General features: G+C 41.0%; 1 protein-coding gene across 5 annotated transcripts in view; it reads right to left on the bottom strand.

Moving 5' to 3' along the window:
• TEAD1 (TEA domain transcription factor 1) overlaps positions 1 to 13401 on the bottom strand; it is a 106824-nt gene extending 93423 nt beyond the window's left edge. For 3 of the 5 annotated variants that reach the window (XM_074150066.1, XM_074150065.1, XM_074150067.1), the window contains exon 1: positions 13152 to 13347. In XM_074150066.1, coding sequence (XP_074006167.1) covers positions 13152 to 13299 — 148 coding nt within the window. In that variant the 5' untranslated portion in view covers positions 13300 to 13347. Of the gene's footprint in view, positions 1 to 13151 lie in introns of all 5 variants that reach the window. The other 2 variants (XM_074150064.1, XM_074150063.1) reach the window with 2 other exon arrangements.
• Between the last annotated feature and the right edge of the window lie 469 nt (positions 13402 to 13870).

Raw genomic sequence — 13870 nt, 5'->3', positions numbered from 1 at the left:
ATCCACTGCATTGACCACTAAAAAAAAAAAAAAACAACAAACCAAACCAAAACGAAACAAAAGCCCAACAAACCAAGCATTAATAAGCAAAACCTCCAGCAAACAAGAAAACGGTACTTCTCGCACAGCCTCTCATGCCAGCAGCGTCCTAGTTTCAGGCCAGGCATAAATGTCAGATCAATACACCAGTAAGATTTCACTGTCATTTCAATGACACACCCACACCTTCAAGTAAGCCTCTACAGTGGTGTGTGCATACGTGGACATCTCTGTATAAACTTCAAACATGATTTAAGAATGTCATCCTACACCGACAAAGTCGTATTAGTATAAATCCATGCCTATTGTAACTGTATGAGTCATATGAGTACATGGCAGATATTTTAATACCACTTTAATAGCTAATATAAATAAGCCTAAATCTCCAGCGTACTTTGATTTATATGACCACAATAGCTCTTCTCCTTCCCTTCCTAATTAATCTGTTATATGGAACCAGAACTCACAGACTACCCTTGAAATTATGTTATAGTAAAGGAAAACGAATAGGACTACAATGTTCAACACAGATGACCAGTGTACAGCGATGTCCTCTTAATGAAGAAGCTGGAGCTGGCTGAAACGGCCCAGGTTTGGAGGGGGGCAGGTTTCCTCATGGACCTGGGCAAAGGTCTGTGCCTATGAGGTTCATGGGCTTGACAGTGTGTTATGGGCAAAGGAACACTGCGTGGGGGAAGCTGCAAGACGCTGTAGAAAAGGCACAGAAGTAAAATAGTATTTTAAAATGCACGTATTCCTGGCAAGTCACATACTTTAAAACTGGATGTAAATCATTGCAAACTTCAACTTTTGTTTCCACGGAACTTTTTTAACGTTTTTGCTTTCACACACAGGGCCCTGTTCAGCATCTTGCTGCCATGGTGTTTTTCTATCTTGACAATTCACTTCCGTGAGCAGGCATGCAGCCAACTCAAATGAGACTCAACGCCGTGAAAAGCCCTTCAGGTAAACAGTGTGATAAGCTAAACTGCAAAAACGAGACAATGTTTTTGGACTATGAGGCAGTTGCTATGGAGACGGTTGCTAATTAACTGCATTCAGCCAAGAGAACAAAGGGTTTAAGGGCAGACAGGACTCTGTATCTTAGAGTGAGCAATGCATAACGTCTTATGCAATCTGCACATCTATCATATCTGGAATACCTGAGCCTTTGCTTAGGTTGCAAAATACCTCAAGAAATGACAACAGGGTGCTTTGTTCCTTTAAATTTGAACTAATTTTTAGGTAATTAATGATCTATCAGTATTTAAAAAACAAACAAAATCCATACTTAGAAGTCACAAGTATCAAGAATCAATGCATCAAGTCAGGACTGTATTAAACATTGAAATGATTTACATTCATTCAGAGTTACTGCTTTCACAGCTAATAAAAATGCCATTGAAAAATCACTTCTAAGACAATATAATGTACCTAATCTATTATTCTCTCTTGCATCTTAAAAATTATTAGTTTAAAATGCTTGGAAAGCTTAGACTAATTAATTCTTCAATTACTTCCTCAACGAAGTTCTTAGAATATTGTATACATGTAAATACTGTATTTACATTGGAATGGGCTATTCTGAAGAGACATTGAGCTACGTTATTTTAAAGGGCTTATATTTTGGGATAGTTATGTATTATAACTTTACTATTTCTATAATGCACTATAGGCCTACAGTACCAGAAAAAACATAAACTTGTGAGAAGTGACCTAAATCCCAGAGCAGCACAGTTCCAGCTTATGGAATCCCCATGCGTTACTGGGGAAACTGCACACATGCACAGCATCCCCCAGCACACCCAAAGGCCAGGGCATTCACCAAGACCTGAGGAGCCTTGCAGCAGGCAAGAGCTGCACAGGTTGTGCTTGGGCCAGACCAGGCACCTCTGTACAGTGTATGGGCAGATCGCAACTCACTTTTCAGATGAAGACTTCAAAAGCTGACCTCTTTTCCAAAGTGAAAGCTGAGAAAACCAATAAAGAGCCAGTTGCTCATTAGAAAGCCCCTTCCATTAGAGATGAAAAGCCAATGGATAAAATACATCTGTGCTAACATAAGATTTCTTTAAGTCTGCATAAATAAGGCAACATTTTTCATTTTTAACTCATTAAATCTATGACTTAAATAAAAACAAAACAGTGATTTTGTTTATTTTAATGATTTAGATACTGTTAGGAATTAAAGGGTCACAATCAATTTTGAACTTAAGTCCTTACTAAGGGAAACGGGATGAGTTCACACCTCATATGAGTGTATTACTTCAGCAAAGCTTGCTACACACTGAACAAGAAGTATACTAATTTACTACACTAAGGCCTAAGGTTTGGGATTTTTTTGACATTTTAAATTATGAGGCATCTGCAAACAGATCCTAAATCTGAATTGCACATGGATTTTCCACACCAGCCAATTCAGATTGCCCCTAGACATCCCCTCCAGCATTAATCATTCACCCACACTACTGTAGTTCATATTTCTTCTACAGAAACAGAGGTCTGCAAGATTCTTAAACTCTTGCCTAGAAATTAGAAATTATTACTTATGTGGCAAACTAAGTTTTAAACATAAGGGACCCAATTCTGCCTTCAGTTACACTGCCATAAATCTTTAACAACTCTATTAGATTTATAACAGTGTAACTGAGGAGGAAATTGAGCCCAAGATATTTTCTAAATAGGTAATTAAATAGCAGAATTTTAGCTTGGCATAGAGTAAAGACCTCTTAGATTACGTCTTTGGATAAAGCTACATACTTTTTTGTTCCTTGAATAATGATGTTATGAATGAATTAAATCATCTTATTTTCACTAGCCTCTACATTACTCTGTGGAAGGACCACATCATCTCACGGAGCATCAACATGGGGCTAAATATTGCCTCTTTCTCATCCGCTTTCTTTCACTCTTCTCCATATAAATGTTAGACTCTATAGAGCTGTCTGTTATTTGTACATGGTATATAGCACCTCAAGGACCTTTTCTTGTTTGGTTTCAAGGAACTACTATATTAAACAAATGTCTAATAATAATAAAATGGCATTTAGCCAGCTCCCTTGTTAGAGGTGCAAGGCATCCTGTGGTCACATTATGCAGAGCCTGTACTTTCAGAAGATGCAGCCCGCTCTCCCAGCGCACAGGATGTGGTACAGGAAACATGGTTTTGCCACAGTAGCCCTAAGCTCCCCAAGGGTCACTGGATAAACTGTGAAAGGGGCCCCTTCAGCATTAAAACATAGATGGCACTGGGGGGGAAGAGGGCTCAATTCCCAGCTCTGCTATAAAACTCTTGATGACATCGGACAAGTTATTTAATCTCTCTAGACTTCTTTTCTTCAATGGAGTAAAGGCAGCTTGTAAAACTTCCTGTGTCGTAGTTTTAATAGAAGTGTTTTTCTCATGGCTATTTTACCTCATTTTTATCTTTGCTCAGTATTTCCAGTTCTAATGTATCCTTACTATTATTTACCACTTTGCTAACCTCATATGCCAGAGTCTACACCATCCCCACTGGCCCTGTGCGTGTCATACTCACAGGGATGAATGGGAGGCTGTAACCTGGGACAACTACTACCAAATGGGTGTTAAGAGAGATCAATAACCTTTGGGGCAGCCAGGCCAGGCCAAAGAGTTTTCTGAACTGTCCCACCTGCTAATGACACACCTCTGCAATCCCAGCTATATAGTTCCAATAGCCTTTTTTCACTGCCTCGCAGGATGAAAAATTCTGTAGGTGGCTCTGCCATACACTATCTCTTACAGTAATTCCTCTCAGCACTTTCACAGCCTTTGGTGATTAGACCTCCTATAGCTAAAAATACACCATGCAGTCTAAATATGTAACAGACAATATATGCCTGCATACCTCACTTATCTAAATATATGCCTACATACCTATCTAATAACTGCTACAAATATGAATCATAATATTTCTCTGCAGATAGCTCTCACAGTAGGTCGCACTCAGTCACTAAAGCAAAGAAGCAAGGTCCCAGCCAAGAGGTAGCCAATTCGCTGTGTGTAGATCTCCTTGTTGAGGTTTCTTAAATACATTTTAATTGGCTGGAAAAGAACACATTATATTCACACACACATATTTGCACATATATGCATGTGCATATACGTGTGTAGCTATTCAGAAGCACTTATTTCACCATTAATTGTACTAAAAGGTTTATTGCTGACAGTCTACCCAAGGAAGAACTAAACAAATGAACATGCAATTCTTGTTCAAAGAATTAAATGCTGAAGTTACCAGATCACATGAAGGCACCTGTTAAAATGATTCAAAGACTACATTCACTATGGAAAATTATTTTACTACTTATCTACAGTTGTCAACAATACCCACAAACAACAGTAAGCCTGCTGTCCTCAACCACCTGGAATTAACATTTTCTTTTTCCCAAAGTCAAAGACAGCAGTGTCACCTGTTAGTTTAGGGGTAAAATTGATGCTGAATCCAAGTGGCTGAAGATGCTTTTTTTCATCTGTGTTCCCTACTCACTTGCATTGCTAGCATGACATAAAAGGCAATTTAAACTATGATTTCTATTTCAGTAATGCTTTTCTTTTCCATGCTAACCAAACACCAGCTGATGTTAAGGTATAAGTAAGCAAAAGTGAGGCAGCTTCAGGCAAATAAGCTTGAAATGTTTTAGCTTTGCTGCAACGATAAGGCATGCTGAAAAAGCATTTTGTTCCTTATCTGCAAATGTGGTATAATCTACCTCACCTACTTCCACACAGATTACTGGAATATGCTCCCTAATACCCTCAGGCATATATTCTGTGCTGCTGTCCCCAAAACTATCAGATATCAAGTCTGATACTGTTGCCTATGGACAAACCAAGATTCAGCCCAAGCCAAATCCATCACTGCCTGTTGGGTTCCCAGTCTGTCCAAGGACAACCAAACAAGGAACTGGATTTATGATCTGATCATTTTTGATGGCTCATACACATGGTAACCTCTAGCAAGCTTACTGCCCCCTTACAAAGGCAGGACAGATTTTGTGCTAACTTTAATTCTGTGCCAACTTGCTAAATTCTATCAGACTGTGCGGGTGCAAGACAGCCTAGTCTCTGGATTTCTCTTTTTTTTTTTTTTTTTTTTTAAACAGGACAGAAAGGACATCTCAGTAAAAACATGAAATCTGCCTGCATCCAGGAAAATCCTCAGGAGGCTTGACCTAGTTGGAGATGGCTGTTGTAGGAAGGCTATAATTAAGCAGTTGCGACAGTGACGCTGACCTCTCACACCAGAGGATGCGCATGTTGACCGCAGTTTCTATTAACAGCGCTTATTTGAATCCTCTGTAGGTAAAATTGTAATGGTGTTTGACTGACAACCCAGCAACTCCCACGGTGTGCAATGCTTTCTCAGGGTTGCAGTTTCCCCATGAATTTGGGATGCATTGGTGTCCCTTTTACAATAGGTCTAACAAGCCATACTACTTCCCTGAGTATTCAGGAGATGGAATTAGCACATTTACGTTCATCTCTCTCCTCCTTCCCCAAATCATATTATTTTTGCTTACAAAACCATGTCTTTATCGTCTAATGTAAAGATTTGGTATGCCTAGAACAAAACCAGAATCTTCAGAGAAGCCTTTTTCTACCATTACTTCTGCTGAAAGTCTGTAAACTGGTAATCCATTAATGTCCAATCCCATAACTATATGGTCACACTAAAATAATCTGGAAGCTCAGACTCTGAAGTTTTTCTCTCTGATGTTCCAGACCAAGTGTCCCACATTAAATTGTTTGTAGGATAGGAAAATATTCACACAATGGTATGACTACAACTTCTCAAGGGCATCACAAAAAAAAAAATCCTGCATGCATCTGTGAGGAAATCCCTGTAAGACACAGTTAAGATACATATTCATTTTGAAAAGTATTGCCCTCAGGGAATTGTGTAAGACTCATGTCACAACAACCACAGCATTTACCCTCCAACAGTTAGTCTGGGGTCAGTCCTGTAAGGTGTGGGGTGGGATATAAGCCTGCTTCTGGGGAAACTGCATGTCCCCAGAAAACCAAAGATGCTGTAAAAAGTTCTTTGTGCTGCCACTGCTCCTTGTTCCCTGTAGTGTTGTTTGTGATCACACTCACTCTGAGCAAGTCCATTCGGGGAGAGGGGGAACATCAGGATGAAGTTTCTCTCCCGACATGGTTCAGATGGCTGGCTTTCACCACCCATCTCACTGGCTCCAGCTCCGCCTGGCTTGAACAGCTGGCTAGGAGTCTCCAATTCCAGCAGCTCTTGGATGCTGGTGCAAGTCATGGTGATGGTTCTGACTGTGGTGGTGATGGTGCTGGCAGTTAAGGGGTCAGTTTTTTGATCAATTATTTTACTGTTACTGGTCATGTAAGATGCTCTCTGCACTGTCCAAGTCTCTCTCTTTATAAAACAACAGTTTCAATGTTTTTTCACCTCTTCTGCTTCCATCAGGATGCCCAGAAGAGGGGTCTTTAACATGAACATAGCCCACCTGCCACAACCCTGCATAAGCACTTTACTGGGAATGTGAGCCAATGAGCTGCTGCTATGATTGTGTGAGGTAATTCAACTGGTATTTGGAAAGAAATAAAGGAGACGCTTCTACCATAATCTCATAGAATCATAGAATGGTTAGAGTTGGAAGGGACCTTAAAGACCATCAAGTTCCAACAGTCCATCATAACCCCCAAGAGCATGTGGGCCTTACTTGTCAACTCAAGTTGTCCCTAGGTTGTCTAAGCTAGAAGGTGTTCACCCTGACATGCTTCTAGGAGGGATCCCAGTTCCTCAAGGAATGAGATCAAATAAATAAGTACATTTTATGCTATCTACATATAGGATTTTCAATTATCTTGAGCTCTCAGTACTGTGCAACCAACTAACACACTACATCAGCCCGATCAATGCTCTTTTAACTACCTCATAGTGCAACAACCTTATTTCTTAAGGCTGTAAAACTATGCCTTCTGCAATTACAGGATCACAAGTTCATCTTGTGAAATCAGTGCTGGAAGAAAAATGAGCTCATATAAATCCTACTAGACAATCACCTAAACATATCCTGGATCTTCTAGTGAGGTTGCATCACTTTAGCGCTCTCATGCTAACATGCGTCATTTCTAAAGAAGGTTTTTACTAAAGGAACAACGTCATAAAGAAAAACATCCTCTTACTCTGTTTAGTATAGCCATTTGAACAGGACTAGTCACTAAACGACTCTTAAGTGGTCAAATGTCTGAACTGAACCCGCCCTTGTAGCTTCCACTTAGTTCCAGGCAAGAACTAATGGTGCTAGTAACTCCTCCATACAAGGGTACCTACTTAACACTGGAAGACTTGGGCAGTATCCATACAGTTTGCCATGAACAGACAAACAACTTTGTGCAAGCTCTTCTTTATATGGAAGACTGAAGAGAACATACTTAGCAGAGAGAGGACAAAAACCAAAGTGCTAAAAAGCACTTCCAAAGGATGACGTGCTTTTTTTGATGTATGATTTTTCAGCAAAACTTTCTAGTATAACTTCCCATTTCCTTTGGAATACATCATTCTCCTGATCCAATACAGTCCGATGGAGTATGTGATGGCTGTGCCATGTACGACCTTGCACAACATTACTCACACTTTCAGATGTGGTGCTTCCCACAGCCTGCTCTCTTCTGCCTGCTCCCCAGGTAGGAGCCAATAAGCTTATCGTGCACAGCTCTTACAGTCTCACTAATATTTTCCCTTGAGGATCTATCTCGTGAAGACTCTGCCACTTTATCCCAAACCATTGACAATTTAGTCTTGAAAGCCCAAGTAGAAAGATTAAACCCTGTTCCCCCACATTCCAGAAATCCTCAACAAGTAAGCCCAATACTTTTCATTTCTAATGACAGCAGTGCCTATTGCTCAGCTCACAAAAGCAGATTGCTCCTTGCGAGCACAGCGAGCTGATGTTGCAAGAATATCCCCAGATTGCAAAAATGTTTATAGGCAGATTTTTTCATAATCTAAGTAATTTAAGTAGTAACTTTTGAAACAGACACTGTATCTTTGAACCTTCATTTTCTTCACGTTTAACTGATTGCTCAGCACAGGCTTGCAGCCTGCCTTCATGCATGCACTGTGCCATGATGTAATACAGTGAGCAATCACAGGATTGCAAGAATGTTTCTAGACAGATTTGTTTACAATCTAAGAAACCCGAATAGTAACTTTCAGAATAGGAGTCCTATCTCCAGCGCATTTTGTGTATGTTGCTGTGAGACCAAAAAGAAAAAATAAAAAAACAATACAAGAGTGTATCTTTGTACAATGATTGCAATAACAGATGAATAAACATGCAACTTGATACTTCACATCTGGTATTTCATCACTCCAAATACCTTATTCACATTCAAATATATTTAATACTGTGGAAACTTTATAAGGTAGTGATGTCTTTATAGAGGCAGTAACTTGCATGGAACTTTTAAAATTAAAAGCAATAGTAAAAATAATTTGTAACATGTTACTGTATTCTTCATAAAGTTAGTTACCTCGCAGTTTCCTAATGGAAACCCAGAAAGACACCTAGTAATAGCAGTTAGCTACAGGGTCACACAAGCCTACAGAATAGGATTTCTTTTGTGAATGTACTAGTTTAAAGTTCAATTTTTAATAGTCAATTTATACAAGGTGCTTTGGAAATGAAGACGATTATTAGTCATCACGCAAAAATTCTATCATCTGAGCATAAATTTTTATGAAAGTATCATTTTCCCTTTACTGTCATGGTAATGCAGGCCAAGGGATTTTATGCATGACCTAATAAACATATACAACAGCTTTGAAAGGCTGCTATGCACCTTCTCATGTTAATTAGTACTCATTCTTCTCTGTAAAACAACTAAACATGCTACAAAACTTCCTTTTAAAATAATCATTAGCAGACTCTTCAGTAGGTTTTTTTGCAGAGATGAATACCTCCGATGCAAATCACATTGACTAAAATTTCATTCATAATTGAAGAGCTGTTTACAGGTCTCAAAAATTAAGATCAAACTATTTTCTTGTCTTAAAGGCAAAATCCATCTTCGCTACCTTGAAGCTAAGTTAGCAATGCTGATAGTAACACGTCTGCAGGCGTTATTACGCTTGCTAGCAACTTACGTAACTTTGGCATTGTCCCTGGAGTTGTACTAGTTATGTCTTTCTATAGCTAAATTTAAAAAAAAAAAAAAAAAAAAAAAAAAGACAACATGCACATGGGGCTAAATCCATTCCCGTGGTAACTTCAGTGTTACACCAGTGATAAAAGTAAGGCTGCATTTCACAGCAGCTTTCATTCTTGTAATCTTTTCCAAAACACTCTCCCAGGAGCAAAGACAAGCACAGGCAAATATCCTGCCAATAAGTGAGTTCACAGGAATTGCTAAGAGTAACTAAACTGTCAGCAGTAAAAGAACAACAATTGGAACAAAGTACAAATACAGGACAGCCAATGCCCTCTAATGGGCTAGAGTTTTACTATGTGCTGGATAAACAAGGACACAGAAATTCATCAGAATTGATCTCTGAGAGGGGAGGCAAATTATAGGGTGTCCCACTTTGTATTAATGGATTATATTTGTGGTTTACTAGTGCTTCTTTTGAAACGGTACAGATGAAAAAATTCTTGCCAATACCTTACAAGACATATGGAAATGGGTCTAAGAGCCGAATCTTTCCTCCATGCTTTTCCTCTATGCTCAACTGCTTCCACAAAGAGATAGAGCATCTCTATCCTCCTTCAATCTTTTGTATTTGTTCCCTCCTCACCTTTGTTTTTATTTTATTTACTACTAGTCAATACTGTATTAGGAGCAAAACCAGAACTGTAAGACCAGCACAACCACCACAACCACACAAGTACAGGCACACAGGAAGTGGGGAAGGAATGATGGATAGTGCTTTCCTGCAGAAACCTTATCACTGGTCCCTTGGCCTTACAGCTCACTCCCTTTCTCTCAAGAATTTCCAAACTATGGTTCCTGGAATTTGCCCCTCCGAACCAAAACAAGCGTCTTTGCTTCTTACCCAATCATTTCCTATAAATTTAAAAACAAGAGTTTCATTAAGTTTTTATTTTGTTTTCTGAGGGTTTCTTCAAGGAGCCATAACCCTATACTGGTGGCAGGGTCAGCTGCAGCCTGAAATGCTCCTGGTCTCACACAAGTCATGACTTTGTCCATACAGCCTGAGGATGCCCCAGGACAAAAAACAGACATCCCCTCCCCACTCAGGGGGCCCTGCTACCTTTTTCTGTGGGGGGAGGATTGAAAGTCTCTTGTTCCCATCCTCCTCTGGTGCCGTAAGTTACTTTTTTGGGAAGGCAAGGGGAGAGGAAAAGGCCCTCCCTTTCCTCCTTTGTCCAAGATCACAGCTGTAGAGGAACAGCTGAAGCGATTCAGGCTGCCCAGAGAGGTCACAGATGTCCCTCAGTACTGCTGGGGCTGCTGCTGCCCAGGTGGCACCATGGGCAGGCACTCCTCGGCCACCCACCCCGCATGCCCCCCAGATTCCATGCCCCCCAGTCCTCCTCAAGCAATCTTCCAGGTCGCCCCCAAGCCAACTGCTCAGGAGCCTGTACACAGCCCTCTTAGAAATGCCACTTTTAAGGACAATTTTAGACCACCACAAGGAACAGTGAAGAAACTCTGGCTTCTGCTTACATTAATGTCAAAAGCTCTCATTAAATCAAAGGCAGAGACTTAAAATATTTCTTCAAGCAAAATCTCTGCTTTTCTCAAAGTCTCTCTCCAAAGATAAAAAACTACAACTGCTTAACTTAATCCACACAGAGTGATCATTATATTTGCCTCTGTAAAGATCATATTTGTTCTAGTGCCTATATCTAAAGGTAATTTCAGTTAGAAAATGAAACGGTGCTCTCTTGACCTTTTGTCTTACATGGTTCATGAATTACTGGCACATTACAATATCCCCTAACACTATGGAAGCTTAGAGATATTGCAATGTCTCTCTTGTAAGTGAAATAAACTTGGTATGCCACTAAAAGGCATTAAATTATTTTCATTATGCCACACAGAATCTAAAACACTTATACTGTTTTGATTTCAAAATCCTTGGAGAACAATTATGCTCTCAGGGCCATAAGACTCTATTAGAAAGTCCTCAGAAACTTAGCATGGTTTCAATAAATCCTCGAACACTACAAAGCAGTTACTCAGCTTGAAGAATGAAAACATGAGTTCATCCACTGCAAAGTCAGGATGTAAATTCTGCATATATAGTACCTTGCACTTCCTAACACGTTTTTTTCTCCCCAACCAGGGCAACGTTTTAAGTCAAGATTTCAGCATCAAACACACATACCTCCTTTCTTTGATTGAAAAGAAACAATATTTGATTTAGGATGAGCATAAATATATGAGATGTGCTTATATGCTTATGGTATTACTAGCTAGCAATATGAATCAGCAATGAGATATGCATAGTTTTATACGTATATAATTTAACAAATGTTAACATCCAGGATTAGAGAACCATTAAATTAAATCAGTGATTGTCAAAATGAATGGATAAATATGTTAATTTCTTCAATTTATACAATGGCACAAAGAATGTCTCAAAACAACAAAATCAGATTTCAGGGGTGATAAGTGTGGCTGTAGGGATCCCGATTTTAAAAAATGCAGCCACCCTTATTTTGGCTGATGAGGCTGTTCAAGCCTAAGTAGAGCTTTTGAGCATAAATACACAATAAGCTTGTTTGTACATACACGCTTATGTCCTCCTAAAAAGAGCACAACCTTCTAATTAAGCAACTCAAATCCCCTTTCCAAAGGAAAGTAACACCAGCGAAGCGCAATCAAAATAGGCAGAAAGGGGCGAGAAGGAACAGACAAGAGAAACGATATTCCCCTGTGCAGGGAGAGGAGGGAGGGGGAGAGAGAAAAAAGAGCAAACACCCAGGCAGGAAAGCGGGGCCCGGCAACTTTCTGCCAAGGGCAGCTGAGATACTTCATCCCAACTCTCTTTTTCCAGACGCGGCGTTTCGTGTGGCCGCCAGGGTCACATGGCAGCTGCGAAAGGAGGCGGGGCGGGGGGGGGGACACGGGGGGACCGGGTCCTGCCCGCTCTGACCCCCCCGCCCCGCTGCCGCCGCCAGCAGCAGCAGTGTCCCTGTTTCCATGACCTCAGGCGGGGAGGGGGGCGGGGGGGGGCACAGCTGGTGGCAGCTGCAGCACCATCTGCTCGGGGCTGCGCCCCCGGGCCGGCCGCTCCCCCCTCTGCCTCCGGGCAGCCCGGCCAGGTAGGGGCAAGGTCGCCTTTAAGTGTGTCGTCCCCCGCTCCGCCCCGAGGCACGGCGACCGTCCTCGGCCTCCCGCGGAAGGAGGAGCCGGGGCGAGGGCTCCGCCGCCGCCCGCAACGAGAAGTTTGCAAAATGGAAAAGAAAAAGCGAAGGAGAGAGAAAGAGCTTGGAGGAGCCGGAGGAAAGCTCGGGAGCCCCGGATAGAGCATGCAGATGTCAGTATCCCTCGGCGGAGTGGATATTTATGGAATGCTGTCAGCACGTCATCTGATTTATAGCAGTTTGCATGGAGGGAAGGGGAAAGAAAAAAGAAAAAAAAAAAAAAGAGAGAAAAAGGAAAAGAAAGGCACAAAAGCACCCCTAACTTGCCTCTTTCATCGAGAGGCTTCTGAACACAAGAACTTTATCACTTTGCAATTTAATATTGCACGTTCTGCCACATGATCATGCAGACTGTAGTTCCCGTTTCTCTTTCTGCACTATTTATTGAAAAACAAAGAAAAATGCTTACTTTTTTTTTATGCTCAAGGAGTGACACATTTAAACGCTTCTGTTAAACATTCCCATTCAGCCACAGCACAGCATTCATTAAAGACACAATTCTGCATCAATATTGCTTCCTAGTGCCAGTGGGCAATGGACTGGTTCGGACAGTCCTGGGCAACGCATCAGCTCAGCTGAGCTCCCTCAGCTTCACAGATCTCTGCAAGATTTACTCCGTAAGTACCAAAATCAGAGCCAGGAATTTTGTGTAAAACCAAGCTGGGCTTTACAGTTCTCGCTAGGACAATTATTTTCAAAGGCTAAATGTGTACCACTTACCATACATTTTGCCTTCATCTGATAAGATGATTTTCCTCCTCCCACACGGTGGATAGATAGCTAGAGCCTCCTGAAAGCTCTGTTCAATGTCAGGGCTCCAGACACCTTCTGCATCATTGTCAATAGGTTTATCTGCAGAATCACTCATTCTTTCAATATCTTCGGCAGGACTCTCGCTGCCGCTCCAGCTGCTGGGCTCAATGGTGATGGCTGGGGTCTCCAAGCCTAAGCCTGGAGTCTTAAAGGAAATAAACCTACAAAACAAACAAACAAACAACCCCAAAAGGCATTAAAGAGATGGAATTTCAGGCAAATGTTTCTGTCTACTTCTGATACTAAGTTAACAGCAGCTGAGCAGTAACAGTAATAACATGAGCATGGGAAGCACCCAAAAAAAGTAAAAAATTAGTAACAATTCTACCTCAAACCAGCAGAGGTGGAGCAATAAAGTTGTCAGAAAAGGAACTCTTTACTACATTTTTTGTGTGCAATTACATCATGGCATAGAGCATTTGGTTATTTTTCACAGATAGTCAAAGTAGGTCTTAATACCAGGGAAAACTGCAGCACACGACACAGTTCATCTGACTGAAGACTGGCACCCTTAAAATAACGAGCCAGATCCTCAGGTGGGTGTAAATCAGCATACTTCCACTGCATGGAAGGGAAGCACGCCAGTTTATGCCACAGCGACCACCAGAGCCTAAAACCACTTAAAC

The sequence above is a fragment of the Numenius arquata genome, chromosome 6, assembly GCF_964106895.1.
Source record: "Numenius arquata chromosome 6, bNumArq3.hap1.1, whole genome shotgun sequence".
Classification (NCBI taxonomy): Eukaryota; Metazoa; Chordata; class Aves; order Charadriiformes; family Scolopacidae; genus Numenius; species Numenius arquata.
The sequence above is the reverse complement of the archived record's forward strand: the minus strand, read 5'-3'. Positions and strand labels throughout refer to the sequence as shown.